Source organism: Myotis yumanensis, unplaced genomic scaffold, assembly GCF_028538775.1.
Source record: "Myotis yumanensis isolate MYYU_CA2020_CCGP unplaced genomic scaffold, mMyoYum1.0.hap1 SCAF_8, whole genome shotgun sequence".
In the NCBI taxonomy this organism is placed as follows: domain Eukaryota; kingdom Metazoa; phylum Chordata; class Mammalia; order Chiroptera; family Vespertilionidae; genus Myotis; species Myotis yumanensis.
In genome coordinates, this window is record NW_027223759.1 from 81259104 (window position 1) to 81275121 (window position 16018).

General features: G+C 37.4%; 1 protein-coding gene across 6 annotated transcripts in view; it reads left to right on the forward strand.

Annotated features, from left to right (window-relative positions):
* Positions 1-16018, forward strand: part of DPP10 (dipeptidyl peptidase like 10) — a 1368028-nt gene that overhangs the window by 1166628 nt on the left and 185382 nt on the right. The window contains exon 1 of one of the 6 annotated variants that reach the window (XM_070423114.1): positions 3410-3438. The exons of the other annotated variants lie outside the window; for them this stretch is intronic. Within the exon in view, the coding sequence (XP_070279215.1) occupies positions 3436-3438 (3 nt within the window). The 5' untranslated portion in view covers positions 3410-3435. Of the gene's footprint in view, positions 1-3409; positions 3439-16018 lie in introns of those variants that run through there. 6 annotated transcript variants of the gene reach the window in all.

Genomic DNA, 16018 nt, shown 5'->3' on the forward strand with positions numbered 1-16018 from the left:
CAACAGCAAAGTGACGGAAGCTGCTAAAGACTAAAGCAACAAGGCTTTACTGAAGCAGCAAGACTAATAAAATGTTGGAGGCATGGAGAAGCTTCGAATGACCTGGATTGAAAACCAGACACTGAACATATCACTCTCAACAACATGATGATTGTGTGCAACACTAATAAAAGTTGTTTGTGATGTTGAAAGAAAAGGTTGGACTTGACCATGATGTTGAATTTGCTGCTACCTCTGGGTGGTTTAAATGATTCAAGAATCATCATTCATTACATAACGTAAAAGTGAGTGGTGAATCTGTGAGTGCTGATGTGAAGACAGATGAATAATTTTTGGAAACTCTAGATAAGCTGATTGTGGAAGGAAATTATTCACTAGAGCAAATATTCAATATGGATGGAACCTCCCTATTCTGGAAATGGCCGCCTGAAATAAGTTTCTTCCATAAGGAGGTCAAGTCAGTGGGGTTTGCAAGGCTTTTTAAGGACAAGATAAGACTTGCTTGGGGGCAACATTTAAATCCTTTGTGATTAGGCACATTGAGAACCCCAGGACCTTCAAGTATATCAGTGAACACACACTACGAATGTACTACAAGAACAACAAGATATCATGGATGACCATGTCCTCTTCCAAGATATCTGCCTGAACTGCTATGTCAGCTAAATGGAGAAGTGCTGTTTGAAGAATAACACACATTTCATGATTTTCTTATTGTCAGTAATGTTCCCAGAAATACTCCTTTTATTGGCCATCTTTATTCCAATATCAAAGTGATGTTTCTCCTTCCAAATGCCTCCTCTTTGACCAAACCAGTGGATCATGGAGTTACAGCAGCTTTTATTTATTTATTTTTGGTTCCCTAATGGGGAATCGAACCTGTGACCTTTTGGTGCATGGGATGACTCTCAACAAACTGAGCCACACCAGCCGGAGCTATAGCAGCTTTTATAGCCTACTACCTGAGGAGGACCTTTGGCCATTGCTGCAACTGAAGAAGACTCTGATGCAATTGTGGAAGGATATTTAATATCTGTATCAAGAATCTTTTCTTTAATGTGATTGCATCAAGAACCTTGCTTGTGCTTGGGTTGAGGTCACCAAGGAGTATATGAATGCAACCTGCAAGAATACACTCAAGAGGTTTGTTAATAACTTTGAAGAATTTGCCAGAGATGAGGAGATTGTAAAAATCAAGACTGTGGTTGATATGGCCAATGACTTTAATCTGGGTGTGGATAAGGATGACACTCAGGAGCTCCTAGAGGTGATTCCTGAAGAATTGGCTAATGAAGAGTTGTTGGAAGCGGAATAGGAATGTGTTGGTAGAAGAAGAGGCAAGAGAAAAGGAAACAGCAGGAGAAGAAAAAGAAGAGCTCCAATAACATTAATAGTGAAAGGTTTAGTAGAATTTTTTGGCAGATGTCAACTAGCTTCTTAAAAGTTTGAAAACATGGACCTCAACCCCAAATGTTTTAATTAATAGAGAGGAATGTTCATGTCGCATTACCTACTTATAAGCATGATGAAAAAATAAACAAACCAAGCAAACTACCATGGGCATAGCTCTAAAAAGTGACACCTCCTCACGAAAAGCCTGAGGCAGGTCCTTCAGGAGGTGTTCCAAGAGAAGGCATTAAAATATCTGTGACTGCACAGGGGTTGACATCTCCATGCCTGATATTGTCCCTGAAGACCTTAGTGGAACAAGATGTGGAGGAGGAACACAGTGATGTTCATGATCCTGAACCTGTAGACCTAGGCTAATGTGTGTGTGTGTGTGTGTGTGTGTGTGTGTGTGTGTGTGTGTGTCTAAATTTTTAACAAAACATTTAAAAATTTAAAAATAATAATATTTTATTTTAAAAATATATAAAATAAGGATATAAAGGATGAACATTTTTTACAGCTGTATGTTTTTGTGTTTTAAGCTGTTATCATAAAAGAGTTGAAAGTTTAAAAAAATCAAAAGGTTTCTAACATGAAAAGGGTACAGAAAGCTAAGATTAATTTATATCAAAGAAAGAAAATATTAAAAATAAATTTAGTGTAGCCTAAGTGCACAGCGTTTATCAAGTCTTCCATAGTGTACAATAAACTCAAAGGCTAACATGGGCCAAATAATCAAGGTTTAAGTTTATGTGGGCTGCAAAAAAACCAAAAGCTTCAATATTATGAAGTTACATTTCATAGAAACATAGGTTTATTTCGATAGAGACATGCTGAATACAAAGGGCTAAAATAAATGAGTAATTGTTAACATAAAATAATAGAACAGTTTAATAAAAAGTAGCATTTTTCTTGAACATTAACTTACCAGACAGTGAATAACTGCACAAATTAATAAGTGTAAGGCAAATAAACCTATTTTTCTTGTTCTCCGAAAGCGAAATATTTCCTGTTGCGCACACCAAACAAGTCAATGACTAATGACAAGGTAATTGGCTGCTAAAATATTTGCTGCTAGTATTAGTGGAGAGAAATGGTGTGCCTGCGTGTAAGGCACATAAGGAAAATGAATGCAATGCGATTATAGTAATCAGTCATTAGCGAATGTTGTAGTTCCTTATTAATTATGTAGAGCAGAAAATTTTAAAAATTTAGTTACAAAATTTTTATTAAAATGTTTCTTACATACCGTTATATTGGCTGGGCCACAAAACTATTTGTTGTAGCTGCATGTGGCCCGTGGGCCATGAGTTTGACATGCTTGGTGTACAATATGTCCTTCGCCTTCCCATTCACTCACCATTCACTCACTGACTCACACAGAGCAATTTTCAGTCCTGAAAAATCCATTCATGGTAAATGCCCTATACAGGTGTGCTATTTTTAATTTTTGTATCATATTTTCTACTGTACCATTTTAATGTTTAGATATACAAATACTTACCATTGTGTTACAGTTGCCTACAGTATTCTATACAGTAACATAGGCTATAGAAGAATAGTCTATACTATATAGCCTTAGTGTATAGTGGGTTGTTCCAGCTAGGTATGTATAAGTGTACCCTATAATGTTGGCACAATGACAAAATCACCTAACAACACATTTATCAGAATATATCCCTGCAGTTAAGTAATATATGATTATATTAACCAAGGCAATATATTTTCTGTAGGGATTAAAGAAGATTAAAATATAACAGTATAAATACTGTGTTAAAATAATACATGATAAAAGATAAATTAACAAACAAAAGACTGTGATAACTTGGGTAAGTATATGCCTAAATACACCCAGTGAAGGAAATCTCATCACTTTTATTCTTAGTAAGAAGGAATAAATTATTTTATGCTATTACTTTGTCCATATGTCTAGAGGGGTAACAAGTGACCTCCCTCTCCCTCCCCCAATCTAGTTTTCCAAGAAAGATAAAAGCAGTTACTCACTTAAGGGACCATGAATGAAAAGGATCCACCAGAGCTAGAAGAATGGTGAGCTTTTATGATTTCTTTATTTAAAAGTATTCCAAAAAAGCGATGTGAAGCCTCAGATGTCCTAACTAATTTATGTTAATTATACCAGGTAGGGGGTGATAAAGACAACCTACAATAGCAAAGGTAGAATGAAGTGAGAATTTTCAGATTAATAGAGATTCCAACCCAGTTGGAAAACAAAGCAATCATTGAAATCATATGGAGGATCCTCACCATTTGTCTTTGTTTCCTTAGCACCTAACAAAGGTAGAATGAGCCAAGACTTATAGATTAATAGAGTAGAGACACCAACTCAGTTGAAAAGCAAAGCAATAATTGAGATGAAGTAATGGCACAGGTGAGTCCCGAGTGAGTCCATGTTATTATGATTTTTCCTCCTAAACAATGTTTTTATCCATTATTGGTACAAAGAAAGTAGTAAAGCCTAGAGATAATTCAGTTGCCTGGGGAAAGAAAAGAGAAAACAGGTGATGCAACAGCAAGGTTGAGAGCATTAATGAAAGGAAATGATAGAGCTTTCCTTGTAGAGATTAATCAATTAATACTTATAAATGACCTGAGTGCCTGGTCAGCTGTTCAATGTAAATGAGAGGAGCTACTCTCACCTTAACTTTCTTAATTCATTAACAATCAAAAGGATTCTCATAGATTTTGACAGAATTAAGTGACAGTCAACAAAGCAAAATGGGAGTTTCTTCTGAAAAACTAGAGGCCCTGTGCATAACATTCATGCGGATGGGGGGGGGGGGGGGAGACTCAGCCCGGCCTGCACTCTCTCTGATCTGGGACCCCACAGGGGATGTCCGACTGCTGGTTTAGGACATCCCCCTCGCAATCTGGGACTGCTGGCTCCTAACTGCTCACCTGCCTGCCTACCTGCTTGACCACCCTTAACCACTCTGCATGCCTGCCTGATCGCCCCTAACCACTCTTCCCTGCCTGCCTGATCACCCCTAACTATTCTCCCCTGCCTGCCTGATTGCCCCTAATCACCTCTGCCTTGGCCCCTGCCATCGTGTCCAGAAGGATGTCCAGAAGGACATCGGGAAGATGTCCGGTCTATCCGGTCTAATTAGTATATTAGCCTTTTATTAGTATAGATAATATAAGCCATAGTTAATATTAATTTCATAAAATGCATTTTACAAACTAGAGGTTAAAATTTGCTATATTCATATTTCTGTATTTTAATCTTTTTTCTTTCAAAATGCTTATAGGAACATGATTTTTTAGGAATCTATTGATTAATGTCCTATTAATATTTTTATTCTTTTAGATTACTTTTTAAAAACAAGATCAACTTAGTTTTATAACTAATCTTCAGGGTTAATAGTGTTTTGCTTTCAGTGGTGAAATAAAGAGAGGATCCAATTAAATTTTATATTTCCTCAACTGTATGGATTTTTAAGTACTGTGTGCTCTGTGTTATGCCCTCTACTATTTAATTTGAGTGGAAATGTGCCCCATATTTTCAGAGTATACATTGCCTAAGTTTTTTGTTAATCCAAATAGTAAAAAAATAAATATACCTCTATTCCTTCTCCTACATTCTTTCCTTATATTTGTCTTCTAATCAGCCATGAGACTTTGTTTTCACCTTTAATACCTGCAAAGGAGGCTGGCTACTATTAAGGTCATCTTGCAAATATCACATTTCCTCCATCATGAAAGAACTAAGACTTAATTTCTACTTGCAGTTTCATATGTGTCAATTCATTGAATGTTTGCATTTGTTGGCAAAAAACTTAAACACCTGATATTTTTTCATATTGCCAGTACTAATTTGTCTCTATATTATGAAATGATACACAACTTCCTAGCTGATGGCTTCACTTAAAGAATGGATTTTAAGCCCTAGCCCAGCGGTACTCAATCTGTGGGTCATGAACAATGAAAATACATCCTGCAAATCAGATATTTACATTACGATTCATAACAGTAGCAAAAGTACAGTTATGAAGTAGCAACGAAAATAATTTTATGGTTGGGGGGTCACTACAACATGAGAAACTGTATTAAAGGGTCACGGCATTAGGAAGGTTGAGAACCACTGCCCTAGCCGGTTTGGCTCAGTGAATAGACACAGCCTTGGGCAAACTACAGCCCGCGGGCCGGATCCGGCCCGTTTGAAATGAATAAAACTAAAAAAAAAAAAAAGACCGTACCCTTTTATGTAATGATGTTTACTTTGAATTTATATTAGTTCACACAAACACTCCATCCATGCTTTTGTTCCAGCCCTCCCGTCCAGTTTAAGAACCCATTGTGGCCCTCGACTCAAAAAGTTTGCCCACCCCTGGAATAGAGCATCGGCCTATGGACTGAAGAGTCCTAGGTTCGATTCCCATCAGGGCACATGCCTGGGTTGCAGGCTCGGTCCCCAGTAGGGGGTGTGCAGGAGGCAGCCAATCAATGATTCTCTCTCATCATTGATGTTTCTATCTCTCTGTCCCTCTCCCTTCCTCTCTAAAATCAATAAACATAAAAAATAAAAAGAATGTATTTTAAATTAACAAATCTTGTTAATTCAAGACACAGACTTTTAGCCTATGGGGTGTTTTCTCAGAAGTTGTTAGATATAATGAAATGACTTTTATTCACTTCAGCTTGAAATTGTGTGCTGCTGAAATCTTTCCTGCTAATGTGATCATTTCTAGGAAAATTTTAAAGGTTTCACTGGTAATTTTTTGACATTATAAGTTTAATATTTGTATTGTGTCAAGATAAAGATATATATAGATGGACCTTTTCAATATCATGCTAAGCAAAATAAGTCAGAAAAAGTTAAGAGTCATATGATTTCACTCATGTGCATTATAAAACTGAAAATAACAAATGAACAAACAAAATAAAAAAACAAAAACTCATACACAGAGACAACAAATGGTGCTTATGGTTGGGAAAGAGGTTGGAGGATAGCAAAGGGTAAAGGGAACCAAATATATGATGATGGGAGGTGATATGACTTTGGGTTGTGGACACACTTTGCAATATGCATATCATGTATCATAAAAATATAAAAATATACACTTGAAACCTATATATTTAAAGAAAAATAGCCCAGATGATGTGGTTCAATGGTTGAGCATCAACCTATGAATCAGGAGGTCATGGTTCAATTCCTGATCAGGGCACATGGAATAGAGGGTTGTAGGCTTGAGCCCCCGTGTCGGGTGTGCAGGAGGCAGCCTATCAATGATTCTTTCTTTCTGTGTTTATCTTTCTCTTCCTCTTCCTTCCTCTCTGAAGTCAATAAAAATATATTTTAAAATGTTTAAAGAAAAATAAAAACAAAAAACAAATAAGCAACAAAAGAGAACCAATTCACCCAATCTTATTTGTACAATGGAAATAAATATGTAAATTACTCTTTCTAGTTTGTGAATTGGAAGAAAATTAATGATCCTGAAAATGAAGGTAGAGTGTCATGTTATAAGCTTTCTAAGAACATCACTGAGACCTTTCATTTAGTCTGTTGTCCTCCTTTCTCTTTCCTCCTTTAATTATCTTCTAAAATGGTGCACCCAAGTAGAAAGTTAATTAATTTTATTAAGCAATTAGAAGAAGAAAACCAATTTTCATTTTAAAGTCATAGAATTGGAAATAGAGGAGCCAACTGATTTTTAGAAATGGCTGTCTTGGAGGCCAAAAGGATTCCCACACATAATAAAAGGATGGATATGACAAGAATAACTTGTGGAGTAATACCATCATGTCAATCAGAGAAAAGAGATTACTTGCTGCCTCAACTTTGAACATACTGTTTAGAGGTTGGAAAAGGTGAGAAATGGTGCATTCTTATATCTATATTTTTTAGCCTTTATTTTTATTGAGAATTTTACTGTAACAAGAATGAGCAGGCAGTGTCCATGATTAAGTAGGTTTTTTTTAAGTTTTTCAAATAATGGAATATTCAATTCTTAGAGCTTTCAGAGTCAAACTGAATTAAATTTCAGTGCTCCTTTAGCTATAAAAATTAATGATCCTTTCTCAAAGCCTCTCTGAAGCCCATCAGGTCAATGATATCTGTAGGTTAAGAGCATGCCCTAAGAGTCAGACTATGTGAATTCAAATCTGGATTCCCCAAAATTGACTTTGTCTGTGATGTTGGACACATTAATTTTTATCTTCAAGGCCTTATTTTCTCAGCTATTGGTAAAGTCTTCTGTAGGTAAAATAAATAATGAAAAAGCTAATATTAATAGAGTACAGAGTACATGCTGGACACTCTTCCAAGTAGTTTATACAATGTAATGTACTTAATTGTCCCAATGAATGTTTTATTTCTGTAAAATTATTATTTCTATTTTATAGATGAAGAAACTGGGAACCAAGGAAATTTTTAATTATTTGGTAAATGAAGTGTATATCACAGAATGTGACATATGGTAGACAGTCAATACCTGGAAACAGATAGTGCTTGTTTTTATTATTCATATATTATTTATGTGTTATGGAGGGAAAAAGAGATATTCATCATAAAAAATTGCAGCATTAAATTATGCACACTGAGATGCTCAGCATGTGCAGCCGGGAACTGAAGAGCCAGGAAAAGCAATAGAATAGTTTCAGTTCAAGTTCAAATGCTTGAGGGCCATGGGAGTCAAGAATTTAAGTTATAGTCTTAGCCTGAATCCAAAGAAAGAAGACCACTGTTGCATCTTGGAGGTAATCAAACAGAGATATAAAATTCTTTCTTATTCTACCATTTGTTCTATTCATGTCTTCAGTGGATTGGATGAGGTCTATACACATTGAAGGCAATCTGCTTTACTCAGTCTATTGATTCAAATGTTAATCTCTTCTAGAAACACCATCAAAATAAAAATTAAAGAATGGAAATTGTGGAATTACTTTAAAAATGAATATTCAAAATGAAGATTACAGTTATGTTTTACAAGTGATACAGGAGAGAAAAGCAGAAATGAGAGTAGAGTCTGGTTCATAATTCACACACAATAAATGTTTATTCAATGAATAAAGGAGATCATTATTTAGTTAGAGGAAGATATGCCCAATTAAGACTGTTGTTACAAGTAATTGAAAGGAGTGAGTACAAAGAAAAGGTCAAAAGAAAATACAATACAAGAAAAACAGAGCAAGGGAAATGATGGCAAAGGCATATCTATTTAGCTCAACTATTTGAGGCATAGGTATGGGCTTTAGGAAGAGATAGTTGGACGAAACAAAGAATCTTTGTAATACAAGTTGAAAAAATAATTTAAAAGCATTTTTACAGTAAGACATGATGACTACACAAGAGAAAGATAAAACTATCTCCTCTTGTTGTATTCTATTTCAGTCCATTTTCAATAGTACCAGTAGTTTGCTTTTAAACTATAAATTTAATTTTCATTCACATACTTTAAAATGGCTTGGGAAATCTCCACTGTTTAAATGAAATTTAAACTCCTTTGTATCCCATAAATGCTTTATCAATGTGCCTTACTTTTCATTCCCAGCTTCATTTCCTGCTACTGTCCCCCTTACATATACTAAATTCTATCCACGATTAACTATTTATACTACTTCTTTTACATAGATGACTCAGTTTTCCTTTTTCCATCTTATGAACCCTATTCTTGAAAGGCAAGATCGTGTTTTGTTTTGTTTTTTTAATTATTAAGTTTGTAGGGGTTACATTTGTTAATAAGATTATATGTTTTAAGTGTACAATTCTGTAATACATCATCTGTATATTGCATTGTGAACTCACCACCCAGAGTTTAGTCTCCTTTAATCAACATATATTTGACCCACTTTACCCTCTTCAACCTCCACCCACTTTTCCCCTCCAGTAACTACCTTACTGTTGTCTGTGTTTGTTTTGTTCATTTGTTGCTTTCTGCTTTATATTCCACATATGAGTGAAATCATATGGTTTTCTATCTGACTTAATTTGCTTAGTATGACACTCTTAAGCCCCATCCATGTTGTTGTAAAATTTCTTTGTTTTTTTTATGGCTAAGTAGTATTCCATCATATACTAGGTACTATATATTCTTTATACAATAAACTATTGAAGGACACAAGTTTTTTCTATGTCTTGGCTACTGTGAATAAAGCTGCAATGAGCATAAGGGTATATGTGTCTTTATGAATAAATGCTTTCAAAAATACCCAGAAGAAGAAGGATTGCTGGGTTATATGGTAGATCTATTTTTAATTTTTTTGTGGAACCTGAGTTTATGTTGATAATGGCAATAATGGAAATAATAATACAATGGTGAAAAGAGGAGAGTGATTGTTACTATACCTCTCATTGATTTCTGACCAAGCACTTTAGAGCATGCTTTAACTGCATTACTTAATTTAATTCTTATAAAAAACAAAGGTTCTGGTATTTATAGTTTACTATTATGAAAATTATAGCATAGAGGGATTGAATGACTTGTTCAAAGTCATACACTTAAGAACAGATTTAATTGAGTCTGAATACCAATTCTACTCAGAAAACTATCAACATTTTTTCTAAGAATCCTCTTATTAATAAAATTTAAAAAACGAATCAAGTCCTCCAGTATAGTCTCCTTATACCATATCTAATTATATTAGAATTTTTTACACATCAGTCCACTTGATTTGGTTTCCCTGACACTAGAAATGAGTTACATCCAGCCTCTCCCTGCATAACTATGCCCTACACAGTGTTAAGTTCATCATAAACATTTTACAAACTTTCATTAACATAAAAATATTTTAAAGTAACTTCTAAATATACCCAACAGAAGGCTACAAACCAAATAATAAAAATAATAAACCAAAGCAAATTGCCTTTATTATTTTAAATTTAGGAAAAATAGAATATTTTCATATTTTATTGATTTATTGGGGTGACATTGATTAATAAAATTAAACAGGTTTCAGGTGTACAATTGTACAATTCATCACCTGTATATTCTTTTGTGTGTTCACCACCAAAAGTCAGTCTCCTTTGATCACTATTTATCCCCCCTTTACTCTCTTCTACATGCCCCTAACCCTCTTTCTCTCTGGTAATCACCATGCTGTTGTCTGTGTCTATAAGTTGTTTTTTTTTCTTTGCTTAATCTGTTCACCCTTTTCTCCCAGACTCCCAAACTCCTCCATTCTGACAGCTATCAGTCTATTTTCTGTATCTATGAGTCTGTTTCTATTTTGTTTGTTTGTTTATTTTGTTCCTTAGATTCCACATGTAAATGAAATCATACGGTACTTGCCTTTTTCTGACTGGCTTCTTTCACTTAGCATAATACTCTTCTGGTCAACCCATGCTGTCACAAAAGGTAAGATTTCCTTCCTTTTTATGGCTGAGTAGTATTCCATTCCTGTACTGACGAGCCCTGGGGCTGCTTCCAGATCTTGGCTGCTAAACGCAATACTACAGTGAACCGAGGGGTGCACATCTTCTTTTGAACCAATGTTTCAGGTTTCTTCGGATATATTCCCAGAAGTAGAATTGATTACTCATAAGGCAGTTCCATTTTTAATTTTTTGAGGAAACTCTATAATTTTTCTGGTGGCTACACCAAATCACATTCCCACCAGCAGTGCACAAGGGTTCCCTTTTCTCCACATCCTCACCAGCACTTGTTGTTTGTTGATTTCTTTATGTTACCCATTCTGATAGGTATGAGGTGGTATTTCATTATGATTTTAATTTGCATTTCTCTGATGATTAGTGACATTGAGCATCTTTTCATATGTCTATTGGCCAACTTTGAATAAGTGTCTATTTAGGTACTTTGCCTATTTCATAATTGGATTATTTATACATTTTCTATATTAACCCCTTATAGATGTATCACTGGCTAATATATTCTCCCATTCAGTGGACTGCCTTTTCATATTGTTGATGGTTACCATCGCTGTATAAAAACTGTTTTGGTCTGATGTAGTTCCATATGTTTGTTTTTCGTTTGTTTCCCTTGCCCAAGGCGGGGCGGGGGGGGAGGGGGAGGGGAATATATATATTAGTAAGAGAAATGTCAAGATTTTACCACCTATATATATATCATCTAGGATTTTTATGGTATTGAATTTTATATTTGTCTTTAATCCATTTTGAGTTTATTCTTGTGAACAGTGTAAGAAGGTGGTCTAGAGTCATTTTTTTTGCACACCTCTGTCCAAATTTCCCAACATCATTTTCTGACTGGACTGTCTTTGCCTCATCCTTTGGCAAATATTAGTTGACCATATAAGCGTGGGTTTACTTCTGGGCTCCCTATTCTGTTCCATTGTACTATATGTGAGTTTTTATGTGAATACCTTTATAGCCTCGTTGTATATTTTGATATTGCATGATTCCTACAACTTTATATTTTTCCTCAAGATTGCTGTGAATATTCGTGGTCTTTTCTAGTTCTATATAAATTTTTGGATTATTTGTTCTAGTTCTGTGAAATACATCATTGATATTTTGGTAGGGATTGTGTTGAATCTATAAATTGCTAAAAGTCATATGGACATTTAAATAATGTTTATTCTTCCTATCCATGAACACAGTATTTGCTTACATTTATTTGTATCTTCTTCAATGGTTTTCTTCAGTATAATACAATTTTCTGAGTATAGGTATTTATATCCCTGTTTAAATTTATTCTTAGGCATTTTATTTATTTTATTGATGCAATTGTAAATGGAATAATTTCTTAGTTTCCCTTTCAGATAATTTATTATCGGTATATAAAAATGCAACTGATTTCTGGATATTTATTTTGTATCCTGATACTTTACTGAATTTATCAAAGATTCAACTCTTGGTTTCATTGATCTATTGTTTTTCTATTCTGTGTGTGTGTGTGTATGTGTGTGTGTGTGTTTGGGGGGAGGTAACTCATTTTTGTCTATTTCTATTTTGATCCTTATTATTTTCTTTCTTCTACTCACTTTGGGCTTTATTTGCTGTTGTTTTTCTAGTATCTCAAAGTGTAAAGCTATGTTGTTTATTTCATATTTTTATTTATATCTCTTATTTCTTGAGGTAGGCATGTAATGCTATGAATTTCCCTCTTGGAACTGCTTATGTTGTGTCCCAGAGATTTGGGGTTTTTGTGTTCTCATTTTCATTTGTTTCCAAGTGTCATTTGATTTCTTCCTATTTAGTTCATTATTATTTACTAGAGGCCAGGTGCACGAATTCATGCACGAGTGGGGCCCGAGGCGGGGGACGGGACATGGTTGGCCCTCCGGGTGAGCAGTGGGGTGCCCTTGGCAGCCCAGGATCCAGATCTGTCCAGCTGACATTCACACTGGCTGTTGGGAGCCACCTGGCGGCTGCTTCTATATTATTTCTTCCTAGTGGAGTGTCTAGGGAAGGGAAGAGCCACGGTGCCCGAGGTCAACTTCCAGGAGGCTGGCAGCACTGTCATGATTGTGTGGGCAGCACTGGTCTGTTGGTGCCTGGCCCATTCTCCAGAGATTGGACCTGCAGGACTACTGAGGGAGTGAGTGGCTGCCATCAGGCTGGTGGGCCCGCTGGGATGGGTTGGTCAGCTGAGCAGCGGTCCCACTGTGGGAGTGCACTGACCACCAGGGGGCAGCTCCTGTGTTGAGCATCTGTCCCCTGGTGGTCAGTGCATGTCATAGTGATGGGTCGTTCCATCGTTCCGTCTCTTAGGCTTTTATATATATAGATTATTTATTAACATATTACTCAGCCTCCATTTCTTTGCATGTTTTTCAATTTATTTATTTATTTTTTGTGATTGATTTCTAGTTTCATACCATTATGGTCAGAAAAGACACTTGATATGATTTCAGTCTTCTTCAATTTATTGAAACTTGTTTTTGTGTCCTACCATTTGATCTAGCCTAGAAAAAGTTTGTGTACTTGAAAAGATGTATATTTTGCTGCTTTGGAGTAAAATGCTCTGAAGATATCAATTAAATCCATCTTATCTAATGTGTCATTTAAGCCTGCTATCTCTTTGTTGATTTTCTGTCTGGAAGATCTATCCATTTATGTCCATAGGGAGTCATAATCCCCTAATCCCCTATAGTGACTTTATTATTATCAATATTTCCCTTAATGTACAGCAAGATTTATTTTATATATTTAGTTGCTCCTATGTTGGGTGCATAAATGTTTACAAGTTCTATATCCTCTTGTTGAATTAGCACTCTATTGTTATTTAGTGTCCTTTTTTGGTCTCCTACTATAGCCTTTGTTTTAAAATCTATTTTGTCTGATATAAGTATTGTTACCTAAGCTTTTATTTTCGTTTCCATTTTCATGAAATATCTTTTTCAATTTTAGTCTATATGTGTCTTTGGTTCTGAGGTGGATCTCTTGTAGATATCATATATATATATATATCTTGTTTTCTTTCTTTTATTTTTTTAAATTTTTATTGTTAAAAGTATTACATATGTCTCCTTTCCCCCCATTTTCATCTCACAGCCTGCCCTCACCTTTTTCTTATTCATTCAGCTACCTTTTATCATTTGATTGGAACATTTAAGTCATTTACGTTTAAAGCGATTAATGAAAGGTATGTATTTATTGACGTTTTAAAATAAATTTTCTCTCTTTTTCTTTCTTCTTAGAGAATTTACCTTAACATTTTTTATAATACTGGTTTTGTGGTAATGAACTCCCTTAACTTTTTCTTGTCCTGATGCTCTTAATTTCTCCTTCAGTTTTAAATGATTTCCTTTCTAAGTAAAGTAGTCTTGGCTGTAGATCTTTGCTCTTCATCACTGTAACACCACTCCCTTCTGGCCTGAAATGTTTCTGTTGAGAAATCAGCTGACAGTCTTATGAGAGTTTCTTTGTAGGTTACTGTCTTTTTCTTTCTTCTTTGAAGATTCTCCCCTTGTCTTTAACCTTTCCTATCTACACTAATAAAAGAGAAACATGGTAATTGGCGTACGACCGCTACCCTTCCCATTGGCTAATCAGGGAGATATACAAAGTAACTGTCAGCCAAGATGGCGGCCGGCAGCCAGGCAGCTGATGCGAACAGGGAGGCTTGCTTCCTTCAGTGACAGAGAACTCCAACGTTCCCCGCCGGCCTCTGAGCTTCAGTTGGAAACATAGTAACATTTATAGAAGATAAACAAAAGCCCAGAAACCTCCTGTCAGTCAGCCGGGATCTCAGAGCTGGAGTCGCAACATTGTTTCGAATACAGAAAACAAAGGCCAGAAACCTGCTTTCAGCCGAGCCTCAGAGAGAAAGCTGGCTCTCAGCTCCAGTGACAGCCATAGAAGGTAAATAAATGCCAGAATAAAAAAAAAAGAAAAAAAGGAGAGGTTTGGAGCTCCAGTCGCCCGCCAGCCTGAAAACGGCCCTCAGCCCCTCACCCAGACTGGCCAGGCACCCCAGTGGGGACCCCCACCCTGAAGCAACAAGATGGCGGCTAATTTGCATACTGAAGGCAGGCGGCAGCAGGCAAGGCTGTCTGCGGTCTGGGACCCGGATCTGTGACCCTGCCGGGAGGGATCAGTGGAGCTGCGAGGCCTCCTGGCACCGGGATCAGCGTGACAGGGGGCAGCGCCCAAACCCCCTGATTGCCCTGCGGCTCTGTGTGTGACAGGGGGCAGCACCCCAACCCCCCCCCCCACGGGCCCTGCTCTATGTGAGACGGGGTAGAGCCATACCTCCCCATCGGCCCTGCACTGAGTGTGACAGTGGCGGCGCCCCAACCTCCTGATCGGCCCTGCTCTGTGTGTGACAGGGTGTGGCGCCCCAACTCCCCCCCCCATGGACCCTGCTCTGTGTGTGACAGGGGGGAGCTCCTCAACCCCCTGATCGGCCCTGCTCTGTGTGTGACAGGGGGGAGCTTCCCAAACCCCTGATTGACCCTGCTCTGTGTGTGACAGGGTACGGAGCCCCAACCCCCCTGATGGACCCTGCTCTGTGTGTGACAGGGGGCAGCGCCCCAACCCCCTGATCGGCCCTGCTCTTTGCGTGGCAGGGTGTGGCGCCACAACCTCCCCATCGACCCTGCCTTGAGTGTGACGGGGCAGTGCCCCAACCCCCCAATCGGCCCTACCCTGAACATGACTAGGGGTGGCATCGCAACCTCCCCATCCGCCCTGCTCTGTGCATGACAGGGGGCGGCGCCCCAACTTCCCAATCGGCCCTGCTCTGAGCCCGACCAGGGGCTGCACCTAGGGATTGGGCCTGCCCTCTGCCACCCGGGAGCAGGCCTAAGCCAGCAGGTCATTATCTCCCGAGGGGTCCCAGACTGCGAGAGGGCACAGGCCAGGCTGAGGGACCCCCTCTCCCCCTCCCCCAGTGCACAAATTTTTGTGCACCGGGCCTCTAGTTTTAATTATAATGTGCCTTTGTGTGGGATTCTTTGGGTTCTTGTTTGGGATCCTCTGCACTTCCTGAACTTGTGTGTCTTTATCCTTCACATGGCTGAGAAAGTTTCCACTCAATATTTATTTAAATACAGTCTCAATTTCTTGAACTCTCTCTTCTCCTCCTGACATCCTATTATGCAGATGTTGTTATACTTTATGTTGTCTCAAAGATCCCTTAAACTATCTTCATTTTTTTTTTTTTTTGGATTGTTTTTTGTTTGTTTGTTTGGTGTTTTTTTTTTTGCTGCTCTGACTGGGTGTTTTCTGCTACGTGGTCTTCCA